Here is a 19,954-nt window from a genome sequence, read left to right on the forward strand (position 1 = left end):
GGACTCCTGCCATCTGCAGTATGCCCTCACCTCTCCTCTCTTCCCCCTACGCCACCCCTGCTTCACGGGGCTCCCTCCACTCACCTCTCCTTCGGTGCCAACACCTCCTGGAGCCCCATCCTGTTACCCATAGACCCAGAGCTTCTTTCCAGGACTTGCCTGCTGCTACCATTAGCTACCAACACAACCGTTTGCTGGGAGCTCCTCTTTCTCTGGGGCCCCCCTAAGGCACTTTCCCTTCATACCCCAGCCACACTTCCATAGGGTGATGACAAAGTCCAGGCCTCACGGGCCTGCACAGGGCTGCCTGGCACCTGGGGCCTGGGAGCCCACTACCCACGATGGCTACTGTTTCTCTTACCGATGCCGATAATGCCAATAACCTTCGTCAGCCTGGGGAAGACTCCATGGCGGTACTGAACCTACAGCCTCCTGTGGTTTGGCCCCACCTCTCCTGCTCTCTTCCCCTGGGCCCAAGCAGAGATGGGGGGTCGGGGCTCTCCCACACTCCCTCCAAGTACTTGACTGACACCAGGGCCTGAGACTCTTGTCCTGAGGACTTCTTGGACTGTGGGGCTGCAGCCTGTGGAGCTGGGACCCCCACACGGCCTTGCTAGCCCTACCTGTCCCTGTGCTCTGCGGCCTACGCCTGCCACATGTCAGAAAGGGCACGGAGGACCATCCCACCTCCTTCTTCCATCCTGAGCACACCTCCTCCTCCTCCAGGAAGCTTCCCCTGACCACCCAGGCCACTTGATTTCTCCTTCTCTGGATTCATCTCACCAACCAGCTTCAGATGCCACCTACTGGGCCAGCCAGGTGCCCCTAGGCATGTAAATTCAGGGTTGAAAGTGACCTTGATGCCATGGGGTCCTTCAGCTGCCACTCCACACAGGAGTGCTCTCCAAATGCTGACTCTTCCCCTGTGTTGCTCCATCCCTGGTTTAAGGAGCCTGGACTCAGCCCTGTCTGCCCGTCTTTGGGGGTTCTTTATTCTCCTGGAACCTGTTTCTCCATCTGTGAAAATCAGGGTGAATTCACTCTGCCTTGATTCCCCCAGGGCAGCTGTGAGAACCAAAAGACACTGGACTTAGAGTCCCCACCAAGTGCTGAGGGCCAGCCGGGGCCTGGCTGTGGTATCTGTCATGCGCACCGTCAGGAGACCCTCTGCCTAGCCCAGCCCACTCCTAGCATCTCCCACATTCTCCTCTCTCTGCAGCTGATGGGAGGACACCAGCGCTGTGCTGAGCTCCGGGCTTTCCAGACAGCATCTGTGCGATGAGCCCAGAGGGTGTGGCTTGCCTGGGCACCGTGTCCTCCCCACCAACTCAAGCCTGGGGGTCAGGGACCCACTCAGGCACCAACTCACTTCTCTTCCTTGAAGCATGTGGGTCAAAATGCCCCCCCTTCTCCCCCCCCCCCCCCCCAACGAGGACAGACAGCCAGCCTGCTGACACTGCCTCCTGTTGCTCTAATTCCCATCAAAGCCACATGTCATGGCCAGGCCCACGAAATCTCAGTCTGGGTAACGCAAGACATGTTCAAGGGACCACATGCAGAGCATGCTCCGGGACACTTTATTTCCCAGCCACTTCTATTCCACCCCAGTGACACATAAAAACGGTTACTGAGCAAGAAGACTTGAGTATTTTTTATGAAGCTATAATATCTTCCATTAGAAAACAGGATGAAAGAAAGAGAGGGGATGAAAAGAGGGAGGGAGGGAAAGCAGGAAGGACAGAGGGAGGGGGGAGGGAGGGAGGGAGGAAGATCTCTCTTTTGCTGGACTGTCTCCTGTATCTTAGGGATGGCCCACTGGTAGGGTCCATCTCACTCTGAGTGGAGATGTCCCCACCACTAGGATGAGCCTGAAGGCTGAGGGGTGAGTGTGGATACGCTCCTATAGGTGCTTGGTTGGGGATTCTGGCCCCTTCTGTGAACTAGCTCACCTGCAGGGCACCCCTGAGGGCTGGGGATGTGGTCCCAGGTGGGGCCGCACTTCCAGAAAGAGTGAGTGGATGTCGGGGAGAGGGGTAGCTGGGTCACAAATTATAAAAAAATTGATCATTCCCCAGATGGATGTCAAGTCTTTTGGGGGAGGGCAAGGGACATTTATAGTGACAACAGCGCTACCACTTTGAGAATGCATCTCCCTCAGTGTCCTGCTGCAGAGGAGGGGGGCTCACAGGAAGAGAGACACTCTGGCTAGCCTGTCCTGCCCAGCTCACGCACTGGTCCCAGCTCCCTGCAGCCTCACTGCACAGGGAAGGGGGTGATGTGGGTTGGGGGGGGACACTAAAGCTTTCTCAGGGGTATCAGGTTGCTAGCCTACAGGTCCAACCCAATGCGGAGGGCAGCGAGCTATGACCAATGGGCACTTGCTGTGTGCCAGGAGCTGGCGACGTGTGTAAGAGCACCATGTTACTGTCCCTGTTTACTGATGAGGAAACAGATGCAGAGAAATTAGGTGAACGGTCCAGAGGCAGCTAATAGGTGCTTCCCTGGGTGACCCACCCCCACTATTTTAGGGGGTTAAAATAAACACCATCCCAAACAGAGGGCCGATGGCGTTCATTCCCTCTACTCTGTGCAAAGTGGGTGCCCCAAAGGGCAGCCTTGGGGGCGATGTGCCAGGGACAGTAGCAGGTGTTCTGTGACCCTGCAGAATGCCTACCCCTGACCCAACCGTGCCATCACTTTGCCACTTTTGGGTAACAGTGATCTCTGAGGACCCTTCCTGGGGAGCCAGAGGTAGTACAGAGAGAAATACATATGTATCAGGACACATTGCACCCCCACAGGGGTGCCACAGCCTGATGCTGGTGAGGAGGCCTGTCTGCCCACAGCCTGCTCCCTCCCCTGCTGGCTGGGGCTGCCTGGGTCTCAGTGCACCCTCAGACCTGAAGGGCAAGTGGGGAGGCCCCAGTGGAAGGGAGGCAGGGCTCCCTTGGAGTGTGCTGGAATCAAGGCCTGTGTCTGGTGGAGAAGCTGACATGGAGCTGTTCCTAGCGACGTCCCCAGAGCGGGAGCAAAGGTGCTTCTCTGGGGCCCTGTCTGAGAAGCTGCAGAGCCCTGGGTCAGCCTGGGGAGCTGCTGGCCCCTGCCTCTTCTTCACGGCTGTCATTTCAGCCTCCTCCTCCAGGCAGGAGAAATTGCAGGATGCAATGCCAGCTGTGGACTCACAAGCCAACAAAGGGATTTAGGGCTTCAGCTCCACCTCCAGGCCTGACCGACCAGGTGCAGAAACATGGTTCTCAGGGCACTCATGAGGGGAACCCAGAGCCCTGCCCAAGCAAGAATGTGGGTCTCCTTCTTCTAGAAGACAGGAAGTCCTATCCTCCCTCCACCTCTGGGCTGGGAGCTGTAGTGGGGTGGCCTGGAGCTAGCACCCCGTGAGCTGGTACCCCCACCCCCTGCACTCCTCCAGGCTGGCACCATGTGGGCCCCCATGCCGCGGTACTAAGTGTAGACAGCTCCACTGTACCTGCTACTACGGTGGGCGGGGTGGTGGTGGGCTGGGCTGGCTGAGCTCAGGAGTAGGCAGGAAGCAGAGAGCATGGGGTGACAGGCCCAGAGATGCCTCCTTTCTGGCCCTAAGACCCGGGACCAGGTGCCCAAAGCTGGCTGTCTGCAGCCCCTCCCTATAAGAAAGGTGACACTGGTGCCCCGGGGAGGCAGAGAGGGCAGCAAGGGGTGCCCTCTGTGGACTGGGTGACCATGGAACGTCTGACAGTCTGGGCTTCTTCTGGGTGACTCCGGGTGCATGGTAAGGATCTGGTGCTCTGTCTGGACAGGACTTGGTGTCTGTGGTGGCTGGCTATATGGTCACAGCTTCCGATGCAGGTCGTCAGGGCAGAGCTAGAACCCAGCTCGTCCTTGGAACCCAAACACCCGCCATTCTCCAGTGATCTAGGAGCCCCCAGTCCTGGGGTCCCACCGAAGTCCGGGTCCCGGCGCTTGCACAGCAGGGCTGTGAGCCCACAGGCCTCCATGGGTGCCACTGCAGTGGGCCAGGAAGGAGAGCTCCTCGCTACCTCTGCCCCAGTGAGCCGGCCTCCGCAGCCTAACAGCCCCCCAAATGGCAGTGGCAGACACAGGGACACACACCCTGCTTCACTCAAGCACAGAAAACATTCATTAAGCATTTTAGAGGACAGGGCACAAAGAAAAACACTCATTAGAAGCAGAAATAGTTTCCAAATGAGCCATACAGAATCTGCTGGAAAGTCTAGCCTGAAACAAGGGCCTGTTCTCCTTGAGGCTGTGGACAGGGGAAGAAATGGCCAAACGGATGGAATGTGGAGGCCCAGGAAGGGGATGCAGGGGGCGGCAGGAAGGCCCCACGCCCCAGCACTAGAAGATCCCAAACAGGAGAGGTTGTGGGCGGCAGGGATGGAGCCTGAGGCCCGTGCACTGTCTGGCTCACCCTGGGAGCAGCCCAGCGGCAGGAGCGCCCACCTCCTCTGGCGCTCAGCAAGGCTCAGGGCCGGGATGACTGCAGTGATCACTGTGTTCAGGCCGTTGGAGGCAGAGGCAAGGAATCAGGAGGCCTGCCCCCAGCTGGCCCTGTCGCTGACCAGCTGGGTGACCCTGGGTCTGGCCCTGTCCTCTCTGGACCTCTGTGTCTATCTAGGAAATGCAGCAGCTGAGCTCAGGGAAGCCTAGGGGACCTGCCAGCTGTGACACATGGAAGCCCCAGTGTGCAAATGATGTGACAGATGAGGCAGGTGTCCCGGGCAGCGGTGGTGGCTCCTCGAGGCCCCAGGGCAAATCCCCCAGAGGCCCTGACCCAGCTGGGCAGATGACCTCGTGTGGTGCATGCCAGCCGCGACAATGACCTTATGAACCCTCCACTCTCAGGCAAGGCTCTGGTTCCTCACTTGTCTCCCTGCTCACATCTTAATAAAATATTTATTAGCAATGGACAGGGGGCAGGGTAGCTTCCTCCTCAGAAAACCAGGTCACTCAGAAACTTTTAAGTGTTGTGTCAGCTCCTGTCCCCCTCCTCTCCCTGACCCCCTGCTTCTGGCAGGGGTGCTGACTCTGGCTCCCACCCCCGGTCCTGACGTGGCCGGCCCCTCCCTGGCCCCTCCCTGGCCGGCTGGGACTCTGTGCTGGGCTCTGGAGGGACGGGGTGGGGGTGGGGTGCGGGTTCCTCCCTCAGGGACCTCATGGTCTGGCTGCAGAAGAAAATCAAGTCTGCATGGGTGGAGGGCCCTGCTGCCCTAAGTGACCTTGCGATGAGTGGTACCAGTTTGGGATCCCAGAAGCCCCCGCTGGCTGCTGGGCTGGCACGACAGTGGGGGGGGGGGCGCCCCTTGAACAAACTCTCCTTTACCCAGAAGCTCGCTTTCCCTTGCTGCTCCCCCAAACCCCCTTCCTCTCAGGATAGCTCCCCGTGTCCCTCAACCCCTCACACACCACTGCCATGAGGGGTGTGGTCAGCAGCTGGTGGCTTCAGGGGACCAGGCTGGCTTCCAGGGAGCCAAGGGCTCCTACCTCACCCACTGCCCTGATACCTTCACTCCCACCCAATCTTTTTTCCTGGTAATTGGTGTCAGAGACAAACTTGGGCCAATTTCCATCTGGGCCAGTGTCTCATAGCTTCTTTCCTATTTAATATCAGAGAAATTAAACCTGGCCACACCGTCATTATCCTGGTGTTGTAATTAGCACCGGAACAAATTGCCCTGAGCCGTGCCGACTGCCGCAGTGTCTATCAAGCTCATGCGGAAGGGGCACCCCACTAATTGCTTTGGCCTTGGCTCCTTAACCTGCTACTGCCCAGCATGGACCGGGGAGCAGAAGCCCCCACCCCTGTGTGTATCCCTTCCGGTCACCTGCTCACAGAAACAAGGGCAATGCTCTAGAGTGACCACTCCCCGGGGCTGGAAAGAGAAAATAAGGGGGCCCAGATCTACCTTTAAGAAACCAACTAGTTCCTGTGATACTGGCCTTTGGGGACACGGGCTCCCCTGCCAGCTGGAAGTGACAAACCCAGATGAATGTACATCACCCCAGGTATGTCTCTAGCACATAGTGGCCAGGACTGAAGCACCGGGAGAGAGGCGGGCTGGGACCGCAGACACTCCCCTCCAACCCCGACCCCTGACTTCCCACCGCCTGACTTCTTCCCTGGCCCCAGAAACAAAATCTGAGTGGAATCCAGTTTGGACGGTAATGAGCTCACACCCCATGGCTGCCGGATGGTGTCTGATTCTAGGAAAGTAAATTTAGTGGAATGAAAAAGCCACAAGCACGTGATGGAATGAGAGGAGACAGGCGGAGGCGTGGGTGTGGGAGAGCAGGCCTGGAGGAGGGAGCACCCCTGAGGAGTGGAGAGTGGGCTGCAGGAGAGGCTGGCTGGCAGGAAGCTGGCTGGGGGCCCTGCTCCAACAGGGGGCAGTGGCGGCCAGGAATCCCGAGAGTGTGCCCAAGGGGTGTTTCAATAGGGCATCAGACTATAAAGAAAAAAAAGCCAAAACAGGCCCTGGTGCCTTTGGAGGAGCAGGAAGGAGGTGACCCGGGTGCAGGCTGCTCCGGGTGAAAATATTCCTCGGCAGGCAGCGTGTGACTCTGGGGACACAAGGACCTGCTCCAACTGCACCAGATCCCTGCTCTTGGGGTAGGAGGCCCACATTCTACTCCTGCAGCCGGGTAGAAGAGAAAACCTTTCGTGTTAACAAGACCAAAAGTATCAGCCCATGACCACGCGGAAGGCCCCTTTCACAGGAAAGCGAGGCCGAGCAATTAGGAGACGGTTCTTCTAGGCCAGCCTCCCAGGGAACTGACATCCCCGGAAACTGACAACGGGGCAAGATGTCAGGGAAGCCGTGTCTTTGCAAATCAGCACATCCTCGGACAGTCTCAGGCGTCATCCACTAATGAACTTGCTGAACCACAAACAATTATTTCTGGAACTGAGGGGCAAGGGCGAAGCTTGGAGGCAGGGCCTGGGCAGGGCCTCCACATCCACACCAAGGTGGCTCTGGGCCCCGCAGATACCTTCCAGGCCACCTTCCCTGGGACCAGTGGCCCCTTTGCTCTCTCTGCTCCCTGAATGCATGCTGTGACCTTGGGCATTTTCCAATCTGTCAGACCCCTCCTAATTGCACTGCCAACTGCAAGCCAAGGAGAGCCTCTGGCCTCTGTAGGAAGTAGGAAGAAACTGGGGCAGCGGCGCCTGGCCCCCAGGGAGGTGGGGCCCACAGAGAGCGGCTACAGATCAGAGGACATGCTTTGCAAAGAACCCAGGTCCAGCCTGACCGATAGATCCCTCGGACCTTCCCACCCACAGGGCAGCACCCTCTCCTCAGCAAGGTGACCACCAGCGACCACCAACGGGGAAGAGGCTGGGCAGCCACGCTGCTGAGCCAGGCCCGACTCCACCAGGCTGTGCACCAGCACCACAGACTCTCATGGGGCAAGGGTAGCTGGGGGGCTCCTTCACCCTTTTCTCTGTCCCACTGCAGAGCAGACATCACAAATCGATTACTGGGCTCCTTCCCGCTGAGTCACGGGCTCCTCCTCTCCCAACAACCATTCCAATCAATCCAACTGCCACCGGCATGCCTCTGAGAGCCGATTTTCCACAAGTGCCGACGACTAACTAACCCACAAGGGAAAACGAATGTGCAGCTTTCAGCCAACACGCATTTTGCAATCAGGGGCAAGATGCTCAGCCTTGTTTCCGTCCTCATCAAGAGGAAACTGAGGCACCCTGGAAGCACCTGGTGGGGCTTGATTCTCCTGGGGCAGGAAGCACTAGCCCCCCCACCAGGCCTCTCCCCTCCCTGGCACCTGACAGCCACCAGGCCAGCCACACGCCCGGCCTCAGCACCACACGCCAACGCCCCTAGCTCGCCAGGGAGCCTCGGCCCCGAGCTGCTGCACGCAGGAGCCCCACGCCCGCGCAGCTCCCTCCGCACACATTCCCCAGCACCGGAGACGGAAGAAGAATCCAGTCCCAGCCACCTACCTGAAGGAGCCAGTAGCACCTCCGGTGGAAGGTGGGGATGATGGAGGAATGGACATAGCAGCCGTACAAGCACTAGGGAGAGAGGAAAAACGAGAATTCAGTTGGAAAGAGGGAAGGAAGGGAGGAGGACGGCGCAACAGAGAAGGAGCCAGAAGGGGCCACGGACTCTGCCAGCACCCTGGGGCCTGAGGGCGGGCGCCTCTGGGCCTGGCTCCAGGGCTGGGACTGACGCCTGGGTCCGTATCTAAGAAGCAGAGTTGGGAAGCGCTAGTGTGCACACCCTGATGGACAGCTGGGGTGCTTTCCCCTTTGGGGGCCATGCAGGCATGTGTGAACCCAGAAAAGCCAGGGACCAGGGGAACACACATATGTATACGTTTTGCCCATAATATTAGGGGCTCGGAGTTACCCTGAAGGTTCATCCACAGAGCCTAGGTTAAGACCCCTTGGTGCACAGGGAAGGACCGGAGGCGTAGGGAATTGATTCAAACACATGTACACACCGCCCATGCCAGACCTTTCCTGGTCAAGGGCATCGTGCCAGGCAGGCGAGGTGGCCCTGGCTGGTGGGACCTCTGAGGCTGGTGGGGGTGGGCTTCCTAGGACTCTGACCTCTAGAGGCTGAGAGGCCCCTCATGCACAACCCACGTGCAGGCTTTTATTTAGTTTTTCATTCATATTTTTTGTTTGTTCTAAGGTTCAAGCTGCATCCTTTGCAGATGGATTTGGTTTTGGAGAATCAGGTAGGTGTGTGTGTGTGGGGGTGGGCAGTGGGGACTCAGGTGGGTGGAGCTGCCCGGTGTGTTGTGCACACAGCACTGGGCCCTGTGGGTCAGGTGTCCAGGCAGAGGTGGGATCAGGGATCGGTGAGAACAGACCTCTCAAAACCCAACTCTGAGAGTCTCAGGGGGACAAGATTTTGCCTTTTCTTTTGTAGCCTCCAATTCTAAACCAGAAACTCTCTGTTTCCATCTCCTGCAGAGTTTCCCTGGCTTCCCAAAGCACACGTTCCAGAATCGGTGGGGCAGAGAGTGCAGGCAGGACCCCAGAACCTCGCAGGCCAAGGATGAGCACAGTCTCCCCTTGACCTCTCATTGCTCATTTGAACCTCACCATAGCCACCCCCTCCCAGCACCGGTGCTGCAGGGAGAAGTGGCCAGCAGCTCTGCATTTAAAGCACCCCCCAAAAGACCAAGTACAATTTGCTTTTACTAGGAGTCCATCTGAGCCCTGCCTGTCTGATTAGCCGAGTTGAAGAGAAATCAGTCTGGACTATGGGATTCTGGCTGTAAGAAAATCAGATTTCCAATATGTTAGAACTTTTACAGATTGCTGTCAGCTGGGACTAAACCCTGTACAAACCAACCAAACAAAGCGGAAATTAATTTAAACGATTCCCTTGCAATTCTTGCCCACGAAATGTATTTATTATTAAGAAGGCAATATTCTTTCCTGACTTTTCTGGTTTTTAATACACTGTGTTTTTCTTTTCTCACTTTTATTTTTGATAACTCACTCCTTCTTGCAGAAAGAGATGCTTGTTTGGACGTTTCCTGTGACCGTTTGTTTGCCACGAATGAGCAACCCACCTGCAACTCTAATCAGCTCTTTTCCTTTGGAATTTGCATATCCTCATGGGCAGTTTCATTACTCTTACTCATGTAATGAGCCAAATGGAGAGAGACATAAATTGTTGAGAGAAGAACTCTCTCCCGTCTCTTTGAAATAAAAGGCTGCACATCTGCTTTTTCCCACTGTTCGTTCCTCTTGAGGGTTTGCAGACTTCCCCCCTTCACCTGTCTCCTTCTCTTCCCACTGCTTTTTCTCAAACTTGAAAAGAATGTGGCTGATGTGCAACTTCATTCCATTCCCCCCAGTTCACTGCTGAGCAGCCTGGGTTGGGCTGCGGCGTCTTTGAACCACACACGAGGACTCGCTGGGAATTTACCCAACACCTACTGTGTGTCCCTTCTGAGAGTCCACAGGAAGGAAGAAGCATGCGCCCACCCTCCCCTGAGCCACCCCTGCATGTGTGGGCAACCTCACCTGCCCAGAATTGCCCAGAACCATCCAATAAGCAGGATGATGTTAAAAAGAAACCGCCGTTTCTACATCAAGGCTCATGCATTTTAATCAGAGGAACACTCGGGGCCTCACTTAGAACCTAGTTACTCTATTTTTAGATATTACTCTAACCACCCTGGTGATCTGATGGCTCTGGTTTCCACAGATGAGAAGCACAGTCTAGGAAGGCTGGAGAGAGGGAAAGCGGACCATGATGAGATGAGAGCGAACCATGTCAAATAGCATCCAGGGAGGGAGGGAAAGCCCCCCCAGAGAGCCCCAAGGACTTTAGGAGCCCAAGGGCATTGCCTTCTCCCCATGTCACCTTGTGCAGCACACGGGGTCACCACCCCCACGGTTCACTGCCCATCTCTACTCCCAGGACTGGGAGCCTCAGACCCTCTGAATGAAAATAACTAGCGACCATCCCACTGGTCTCCACAGCCTGTCACAGGAAAGGACCCTAAGCCAATAAATGTTTCATTTTTGCTTGTGGTATTCCGAAGGCTCAGGTCTCTGAACCATGGACTAAAAAACCATCCTAGAAAAATGGCTCCTCATTTAATGCTTAAAGGGCTAAGCTTCGGTTTCAAGGAACTCTGACTCATGTTGAGTAGCTGGCTTATTGTCCCTGTGGTGAAAGAAGTTTCCAGTAATTCACCCTTGGTGAGTTGAAGTCGGTAAAGACTCCAGCTTCTGGAGAGATGGGTCCTGCTTGGGGAAGGGGACCTGCTGGGAGAGTCCTTGTCCTCCTAGGCTGTGAGAAGGGCACCTTCCTCCTCCTGTCTCCTAGGTGGCTGTGAGGGTGAAGAGGAGATGCCCAGGTGGGATGCTCTGGACAGTCCCAGAGGACAGTGGGAGAGGGGGTCAGATTTAAAGCAGGGAGGTCAGTTCAGGTCACTATAACTGTGGGGGCCACGGCCAGGAGCTTGACTTGGTCCTGAGACATCATGAGCAGATCTGCCCTTCAGAAGCTCACTGTGGTATGGTGTGGCCAGGACACAGAGCTGAGGAAGCTAAGGGGCCCCAGGCCAGCCACGTGAGCCTGGAGACCCACTGGCACTGGATGGTGGTAGCAGTAGAATTTGGGTGTGGAGAAGCAGCCACGCTTGCCAGGTATAAGGACGGTGCTTCGCTTTCTGGCTGTACAGACAGATGTGTGTGTGTGTGTGTGGGGGGGGTGGCGGGCAGGGGACAAGTGGTCCTATCCATGCTCCAGGACAGGAAACTCCAGGGCTGCAGCAGCGTGGGGTGGGGGAGGGGGAGAGAGGCTGATTTCAGATTTCTGCTTGGTGAGGTTGAGGAGCTCGTGAGACATTCAAGTGAAGACACAGGGTGGAGCAGTGTGCAGGGATTCAGTGCTCAGTCTGGGCTGGACACAGCAATCTGGGCATAGAGACAGCGTTGGAAGGCAACAGAGAAGCCGGGGAGTGGGTGTCGGTTCAGGCTGGCTTCTCCACTCTGGTGCTGGTGAGGCGTGAACTTGCCGACACTCGGCAGGTGACTGGCCTGGCTCGCCATGGGCCGGGCACCCTGGGCCTCTACACTTTCGTTCACGGCACGCCCCCAGCCAGGCCCCCAGCCCTGACCTCAGACTCTCTTGCCAGGGCCCTTTGTCACCAGGTCTTCACTCTGAAGCTCTTCGTCCATGACAACGTCCTCACCAAGCCACCTGGGGATTAACTGTACACTATTTCGTGAGGCAACATATCAAATCCGTTCTTTTACCTGCTCATCAAAAAAGCAATCAAGTTTGTCTGTAGTGATCTGTGTTTTACAAACTCCTGGTGCTTTTTGATCAGGCCTGGGGCTCCCCTTGGGGCTCTGTGGGTTGAGTTTTTCGCTTGGGGGCCGTGATGTGATTGGAGGGAGAGTCACTTCCTAGGGCTGGTGGACACAACTGCATGTGTGTGCGTGTGCACACGTGTGCAGGGCTGTGTGCAGGACAGCGTACTGTGAGCCCCTTGTTTATGCATGCACACAATGAAAGAAAAAGAGAAAGCAACTAGCTATTTATAGGAAAACTCGGGAGAACCTCACCCCTAGCTGGAAGCAACTTTCAAATTCGTTATATTTGCAGAATTAAGGCCTGACACCTTCCCTTAAACGTGACAGCTGAGCAGGGAGGAATTTTTTCTTAAATACTCAAAATTGCTTTTATGACACAGTGGGGCTTTTTTTCCCCTTTTTAATAAAAAGGAAAGATACATTTACAGGGAAACCAACAGTAAACAGGAGCTCCCTTTAATTCAAAACAAACACTTCCTATAAAGAAGGGGCACACTGGCTGCGAATCTTGTCCATTGGATTTCTCCCCAACAGACTCAGCTGCTGGGGGTCTCCCAGGTGCCAGACAGTCTGACAGGCTTCAACACCCAATGGTCTCAGTGGGCAAAAGAGGGTAACACCTCTGCGTGATGAGCAAGGCTTTACTGGTTGGGAGACTAGGACACCGTCAGGTGCTCCCCTCTTCTGTTCAGCTCTCAGTGGCTTCATGTGAGCAGCTGATTATCCACCTCTCTCTCTCTCCTCTCCTCTCCTCTCCTCTCCTCTCCTCTCCTCTCCTCTCCTCTCCTCTCCTCTCCTCTCCTCTCCTCCTCCCAGGGAAACCCCAACCCTCTGTCATCTCCTCCACTATCTGCTGGGATTCCAGGACACGGATGCACTGTCCCCAGGCCAACCTTGTGGCTCCCATTCCTGTGCTTCTCCTCTTGTGGTCCCACTACCCGTGCAAACCCCACCCTGCCCGAGACATCTAGGTCCTCCCTCTCCAAGGAAGCCCCTTGGAAGCCCCTCCTGACCAGGCCAGTGGAAGGAGTCCCTGGACAGGGACAGCCATGAGGATGTGGGTTCTGCCCCAGGTGTGATACACACTGCCACTGTGGTCTTCAGTCCTGCTTCCTGTATCGCGGGGCTGGCACTTTTTGTAAAGGTCAGATAGTAAATATTCTTGGTCTGTGAGTAGATGGTCACTGTTACAACTGCTCAATCCTGCCTTCATAGGGCAAAAGTAGCTTTGGATAATAGGTACGCAAATGGGCATGACTATGTCCCAACAAAACCTTATTTGTGGATATTATAATTCGAATTGTGCATAATTTCACATGTCATCAATATTCTTCTTTTGATTTCCCCCTCCCCAACCATTCTACAATGTAGAAACCATTCTTAGCTCAGGCTGAACAAAACTAGGTAGTAGGAAAAAAAAAATAGGTAGTAGGCCACATTTGGTCCATGGGCCATGGTTTGCTAACCTTGACCTACCAAATAGAGAAGAATGTGAATTGTATGGTCCTTTGTAAAATTCCCCACAGTGATTTCCACCTAGCAGATGCTCAGTACACTATGCTTCATTTCCATGTGATGTGAATATGTAAGCATGGCAAAGAGGGAGCAGCAAAGACCTAAATGTGTGGAAGGTACAAATACACATGACACGGGAGACTACAGGATAGGTCACGTCTCTCACCATCGTCCACGGCAGTTTTCACAGAACTTGGATGTCTTTCAAACTGCACTTAATTGTGCTTTTGTTTGTTTGTTTGTTTTCTGGGCCTGAGAATGTTGTGTATCACCCTAAATGCCTTATAGGAGATTAGCTGACACTCAGGTATGGTGCTTGGATCAGAGGACTTCTTGGCATGTAGTAGGTGCCTATGAAAACATGGCTTCCTGTACCTGTCAAGCACCTTCTTATTAACTAAAGCAGAATTGAGTGAGAGAAATTACAGAAATCTGACTGCAGCTACCTCAGCATTGGGGACTTGGCCCTTCATCTCTGTGGCCTCAGCTGCCAATGGAATTTCTTCTCTGCAGGAAACATTTCATTCTGTTTCCTGAGGGCCTCCTTCCACAAGAGGCAGGGAAACCCCAAAGCCAAGTTTGGCTGTTGACCTCCCTCTTTGGGAAAGTGTGAGCCCAGCATCTCACTGCATGGCTCCCCAGTATTGCTTGCCAGGCCTCTCCAGAGTGGCAGTACCCAACATGGCAGCCACAGGCCATGTGTAGCTATTCAGATTCACATTCACATTCAGTAGAATGAAAAAAAATGGAAACTTCACCTCCCCAGTCACTAGCCTCACTTCAAGTGCTCGACGGTCACATGCACACGTAGTTAGTGGCTATGGTGTGGGATGGTGTGAAACAGTCTGTCATCGCAGGGAGCTCCATTGGACACTGCAACTCTAGAGAACAAGAGTGGAGATCCAGTGCAGAGATGTCTGGCTGAGACTCTTGGAGCCTGAGACCCCAATGGCTGGGATGTGGGGGATCCAGGGTTTGGAGGGAGATGGCACGTCGAGGTTGGGATTTTGGATATTGGCTCCACTTTGGGGAGCTGGAATGTCCACGGGTTGGTACATGTCATTCTACCTGGGCCAGCTTGAATCAGTCCACAAGTGTCTCCTAGAGCCCCTGTGCCGCCACAGAAAAACTTACTCCTAGCCTCTCGCCACCCAAAGCCTTCTCTGATGCAGGCATAATTCCTGCTGTGTCCTTAGACTAGGGTGTTTATGGCATATCGCCATTTATAATCCCAAGAGCTGGATTAGGCTTGTGTTGGCAGCCCCAAGTCCCCCCAGTGGCCTGGCCTGGTCTCCCCCCCACCCCAGGTGTCTGCACAACAGCAATCTGAGTGAAAATAGATTTTTAGGTGCTTGGTTTACCTTGAATCTGATGTTCACATGACAAAGATGAATAGTTTTAAAAATGTGTCATGGTATAAAGGAGACAGAAGACAAAGAGGTGATAGAAGGGAAGGGGGAATCCGCCCAGAAGATAACAATTTAATCCTGCTCTGAAGTGATGAAGGCGTAAGGGGCCATTTGTTCAGAATATTCTGGGCTGAGGCAGGTGAGAGGCAGTGCCAGGGCAGATGGGGTGACAGGCAGACCCTCCAAGAAAGGGCACCCAGGGCCGGGCCGGGTCTTGGCTCGGTTGTAAGAGGGGGGCGTGGAGCCGGATTCTCCTGAAAACAAGTTCTCACTTTGTGGACTCTTCCCTGTTGTGGCCTATTCCCCAGCCCAGTCCTCCACGATCCCCCATGCTCCCCTGTGGGAGACAGGAGCAAATCAACAAAAGCAGATCAAAACAGGCCTGATGCTAAGTGCAAGATCCCCAAGACAGGTTGTGATGGAGGTCGGGGGAGGGAAGAGTCTCTTTCTCATGCTGATGGTCAGCCAAGTTACCTAAGAGGAAGTGACATTTGTGATGAATCAGAAAGGGTGAGTAGCAGAAGGCTGGGGCATAATTGGTGGAAAAAGCCAGGGTAGGTGCACAAGAGCAATATCTTAAGTGGAGGGATAGATGGCCGAGTCTATGAGTCGCAGACTGTTCTGCTGTCCCCCCATGGGACCTGTGATGAGCGGCTGGCAGATGGCCTTGCATGGACGCTAAGGCCTGGGATTTTTATGGCTCTGCCCTGCTGCACTGGTCCAGGCTCTGCATGCCCAGGCAGGTTTCCTGGAAGGACTGTGGGGAGCTCTGCAAATTCATGGAAGAAGTGCAGATGCAAGATTAGAACTTTGGATCTGGCCTTACCAGCTTTCCCTCCCTCCCTCTGTCTCCATCTCTCCTTGCTATTTGTCTTCCTGGTCCTTTCTTCTCTCTCACTGCAGCTGGGCAGGTAGCAAGAATCCCATCCTTCCAGTGTGACCCCAGAAGCACGAAAGTGTCTTGCCTGCCTGGGCCGTGAGCCGGCCCTGGGACTCTCAGGGGGGCAGGAAGGCACCCGAGCAGGTGTAGGGCAGAACTGTAGGGCTCCCAGGTGGGGGTAAACATGGTTCCTTTGTTGCTAAAGCTTTGACTTCCTGGGACAAGCAGGTGCTCTCCAAGGAGCAGGTAAAGGGAAAACCCTCCAGGACCTCCCAGATCTCCCTGGACCAGCAGCAGCTGCTGCAAGCTACATAGTCTGCTGCTCCCCTGGTGCCCTGAAAGCTGGAGCTGATCCCGGAAGGCACTGCTAGAAGGTCTTGTGTGCGAGTGCTGGTGGGGGTGGGGTGGGGGGTGACACAGACTTTCTCCTGTCTCTCTTCTCTAGCTCTACATTGTCCGGCAGAGAGACATCCTGGGGAAGGCTGAGGCTGGGCAGGATAGTGGTTTGTCCAAGGTCACACAGCTGGGAAGAGGCAGAGGGAGACTCAGACCCATGCCTGCCTGACCCTGCCCAGCGGGTCAGCCCCTGCCAGCTTACTCAGGCGTCCATGCCAATGGCTGAGGGTCAGGCCTTCTGCTGGGCCTGCCTGTGTCAAAGACAAAGGGGTGAAGTCCCGGGCTGCTCCCAGGACTGTCCTCACTGAAGGATTTGGTTCGTATTAATCTAAGATTAGACCAAATGATTCAATTCGCATGCTGCCTGCAAAAGCACTGGGCCTCAGAACTTGTTAAATAGTGAATTGCTTTAAAATTAGTTTGAGCTAAATGGATTGCAGTCTGATTTGGCCTCCGGGTTGGGTGACAGGAGAGATCTGGAATATTAGATCATCATTGACCCGGTCTCCATCTTGGCCTCTCTCCTAAGACAATCAGCAATGGCATCTCCCAATATGCTGAGGCCCTGCCACAGCAGGGGACGGAGGTCAGAGAGCAAGGGGACTGGCCGAGTTTCCCAACCTGACACCGGCGGGTCACACAGGCAGGTCCCAGCCGTGGTCACCCTTAGGTTGCACAGTGGAACCAGACCCTTCCCTGGAGGAAGCCCATTAGCCCCATAACTTCTTGTGGGGTGTGGGGGTGTGGGCTCTGGGAAAGGGTGGGCAGGATCCCAAAGAGTCATCTTCCAGGGCCTCAAAGGACTCCTCCTTGAGACTGGTTACCTCCAGGACTGGGATCCTGGTGGCTTGCTCTTCCAGGACATGAAGTCAGTCATTCTGCCAACTAACAGAGAGTCTCTTGTGCTTGGTGCTATAGGTGATCTGGGGGCCTCTCCATTACCCTGGAAGGGGGTGGTAGGATGCCCTCTCTGTAGATGTGAGAGCTGGGGTTCAGAGATGCTAGTTTCTTACCCAAGGTCACAGGGACATGTTAAAGCTAAAATCTGAACCCTGGGAATTCACTGCCATCTCACGGGCAGAAGTTTCGGTGCACGTTCCAGAGGAACACTGGGGACCAGGTGGCCCAGCTGGGCTGTGGAGGTCAGGTCCCCAGAACTGGAGGAATCAGGGGGCAGACACAAAGGATTGGGCAGCGAATTTTGTAAGGCAGGCGGCTCTCTGCCCTATCCCCCCAGATGGGCAGTGTACAAGGGAGAGAGCCAGAAAGAGGGGGTGCCCAGCAGGCCTGGGGCATGTGTGTACCCCACCCCATCACCCTGTAGACAGTTCTGTGGACCCCCAGACCCTGGGACAGGAGTGTCCCTGGGCACCGGCATCAGCAGGAGCTTGGCGGAGGGGGTGCACAGGGGTAGCAGGACCTTAGACAAGCAGAGAGAGTCAAAGAGACCCTCTGGGTGGGGGACTCTAGGCAAGGAAGGAGGAGACACTGTCCTCCGCACCCCCAGGCTTTGGGGCTTCTGGGTCGGGGTGAGGAGTAGAGAGAAATGCTGAGAGGTGCTCCAGGGGAATCATGGAGAGGGAGGCCTTACACTAGAGGCTCCCCAACATCTCCACAGAAACATCTAGATCATCTTTATAGCATCTTCAGGTGTCCAGTAAAGGGACCTGAAGGGGAACATGAGCAGCAGAGGTCATGGGACAGTGTGAGCTCGAGAAGCCCCTTCCAGGGGTGGGGGGAGGGGACGTCCTGCCCCAGGGCCACAGCAAAACTTCAGAGGCCACGGGGGCCTTGCCCTGGCAGCCCTGCACCCCCACCTGCCTCTGCTCGCTGAGCTGCCTCCCCAGGGACAGGCTGAGCATCTGCCGGACAGCACACCCGAGCAGGGCCGCGTCGGCCTAACTGCGGCGACATGAGTGAGAAGGGCAATAAAGATCAAATGAATTTTTAGATAAAAAGGCATAAAAATCATGTTTAAAGATATAAATAAAATCCTTGGAGCTTCAGCTTTATTGTTTTTTTGGGGGGTTCCAGGATTAATAAATTAGTGGATATAAAACGGAGTAATAGCTAAAAATTGATAATGAGGTAAATTTAGATTTAGGGAAGGAGGTGATCTGAGACATTGCTCTCCAGCAGAGAAGGGGGGCTGGCAGCTTAACCCGGGTCCTCCTGGCTGGCCTGCGGGCTCTGCTCTGGATTCCATGGCCAAGTGGAGGGGCTTCAGCAGGGGGTCCGGTCCAGACACCTGGTCGCCCTTACCTCCTCGCTTTCCTGCCCTTGGGACCTTCAGCCAGATGGGTGTGGGCTCCTGTCCATCCTCTGCCCTCGACAAACAGCTGTGGGAACCAGCTGCTCTGGGGCATTCTCACGTCTCAGAAGGCCCTCTGGGCACCTGGCCCCCCACAGGCTGTCAAGGGTGTCCCTTCCACCCTGCTCCCCCTCGCTGGGGAGTGCTAGGCAGCTCTGCCCCCGCCCCGCCCCGCCCGGGAACTGCCAGCAGGGAAACTATCCTCACTATGTCTATGTACAGACCCACATCCTCTGACTCAGCTCCCTGCCTACACTCACAGTCTTACTCTTTGAGCCTATTTCAATATATATATATCTGGGTTGTTTCTACTTCAAATACTTCCTAAAAGTACTGGGCATAAATAATAAATAAATAAAGTGAAATTTCCTTTCTCTCATCAAAGCGTATCGCTGAGACCTCTTTCTTGGTGCCCTGCCAGTGGCTGGAACTGATCTAGAAAGTCGTTTATAGTGATCAGGGCCTCCCTCCCTTCCTCTTGTGCTAACGGCCATGGGGTCCCCTGCGGGGAACCAGGCACCCCTGTACTGAGGACTCTGAGGAGGAGAATGGACTCCCACAAGTAACTCTTGGTCTAGTGCCCTCCTTGCCAAAGGGCCAGCTTTGCACATTTCAGCCAATGCAAATGCTAATGGGGGACACTGAGCCTCTCTAGGGGGGGGCCAGTCCTTGGTCCTTGGTGCTAGGGGTTTTCAGTATATGATCCAGGTGGCTGGCCCTTGTCCTTACTCATGATCCATCCCGTGGTCCCCGTTCCCAGAAGGTGCAGGGGCTTGATGGATGTGGAACACACCAGGACTCGGCTCTGAAAGCCCCCAGAGGCCTTTATAGGTGGCACAGAGGCCAAAGGGTTGCCCAGAAACCGGCCCTTGCTCTACCACCTGCCCTGCTCGGTACTCTCGGGGCTGGAGTGCCCGGCTTTCCTGCTGTAATTATTGCTCTGCTCCCGGACCTGCTAGAACCCGGCTCTTGGCACCGCCCCACCCAGGTACCCATGACACCATCCAGATACCCACGGCGCTCGGCAACACACACGGCTGCGTGCAGCAAGGAGTCTAAGAAAGGGATTCTTGCTTACGACAGGCAATGGGTTTTGTTTATTAAGAAGGTGGAGGGAAATGCCAGGACCCAAGTCTGTGGCCATTTTAATGTGAGGCTGGGCTCCCTGCCAAGGCATTAAGTAGAATCGAATTCCTGAAACCAGCTTTAATCAGCAGATTTTTAAGGTTAGAATTACTCTCTCCTCTCGAAGCCTTGCCAAGGTTAATTTGGGCCTGAGCATGCAGAATTAATGGGCTGGACAGAGGGAATCGGCCTTTTCCCGATTTTTTCTCAAGTTCACAAAAACATCACTACAAAGTGGGGGGTGGCAGGGAAGAGCCCTCCTGCAAAGGGAGCACCCCTGGCTTCGGACGATTGATCTGAGGGCCTGTGTCAGAAACACACCCAAATGGGATTACACCAACCAGCCAGCTCCAGCCAGAGATGCCGGGATGGGTAGCAAGTCTGATTGTCCTGGGAACCTATGGGATGTACTGAGCAGGATCTGAACCTGGTCCTAAGGACCCTTAGCGTCCCTCAAAGAGTCCTGAGCTGTGTCCCTTCCCCAAGAA

General features: G+C 55.1%; 1 protein-coding gene across 16 annotated transcripts in view; it reads right to left on the reverse strand.

The window, feature by feature from the left end:
• Positions 1-19,954, reverse strand: part of CAMTA1 (calmodulin binding transcription activator 1) — an 847,309-nt gene that overhangs the window by 236,580 nt on the left and 590,775 nt on the right. For 14 of the 16 annotated variants that reach the window (XM_077891382.1, XM_077891378.1, XM_077891377.1 and 11 more), the window contains one exon: positions 7,979-8,050. The exons of the other annotated variants lie outside the window; for them this stretch is intronic. In XM_077891382.1, the coding sequence (XP_077747508.1) occupies positions 7,979-8,050 (72 nt within the window). The remainder of the gene's footprint in view (positions 1-7,978; positions 8,051-19,954) is intronic. 16 annotated transcript variants of the gene reach the window in all.

Source organism: Canis aureus, chromosome 3 (genome assembly GCF_053574225.1).
Source record: "Canis aureus isolate CA01 chromosome 3, VMU_Caureus_v.1.0, whole genome shotgun sequence".
In the NCBI taxonomy this organism is placed as follows: Eukaryota; Metazoa; Chordata; class Mammalia; order Carnivora; family Canidae; genus Canis; species Canis aureus.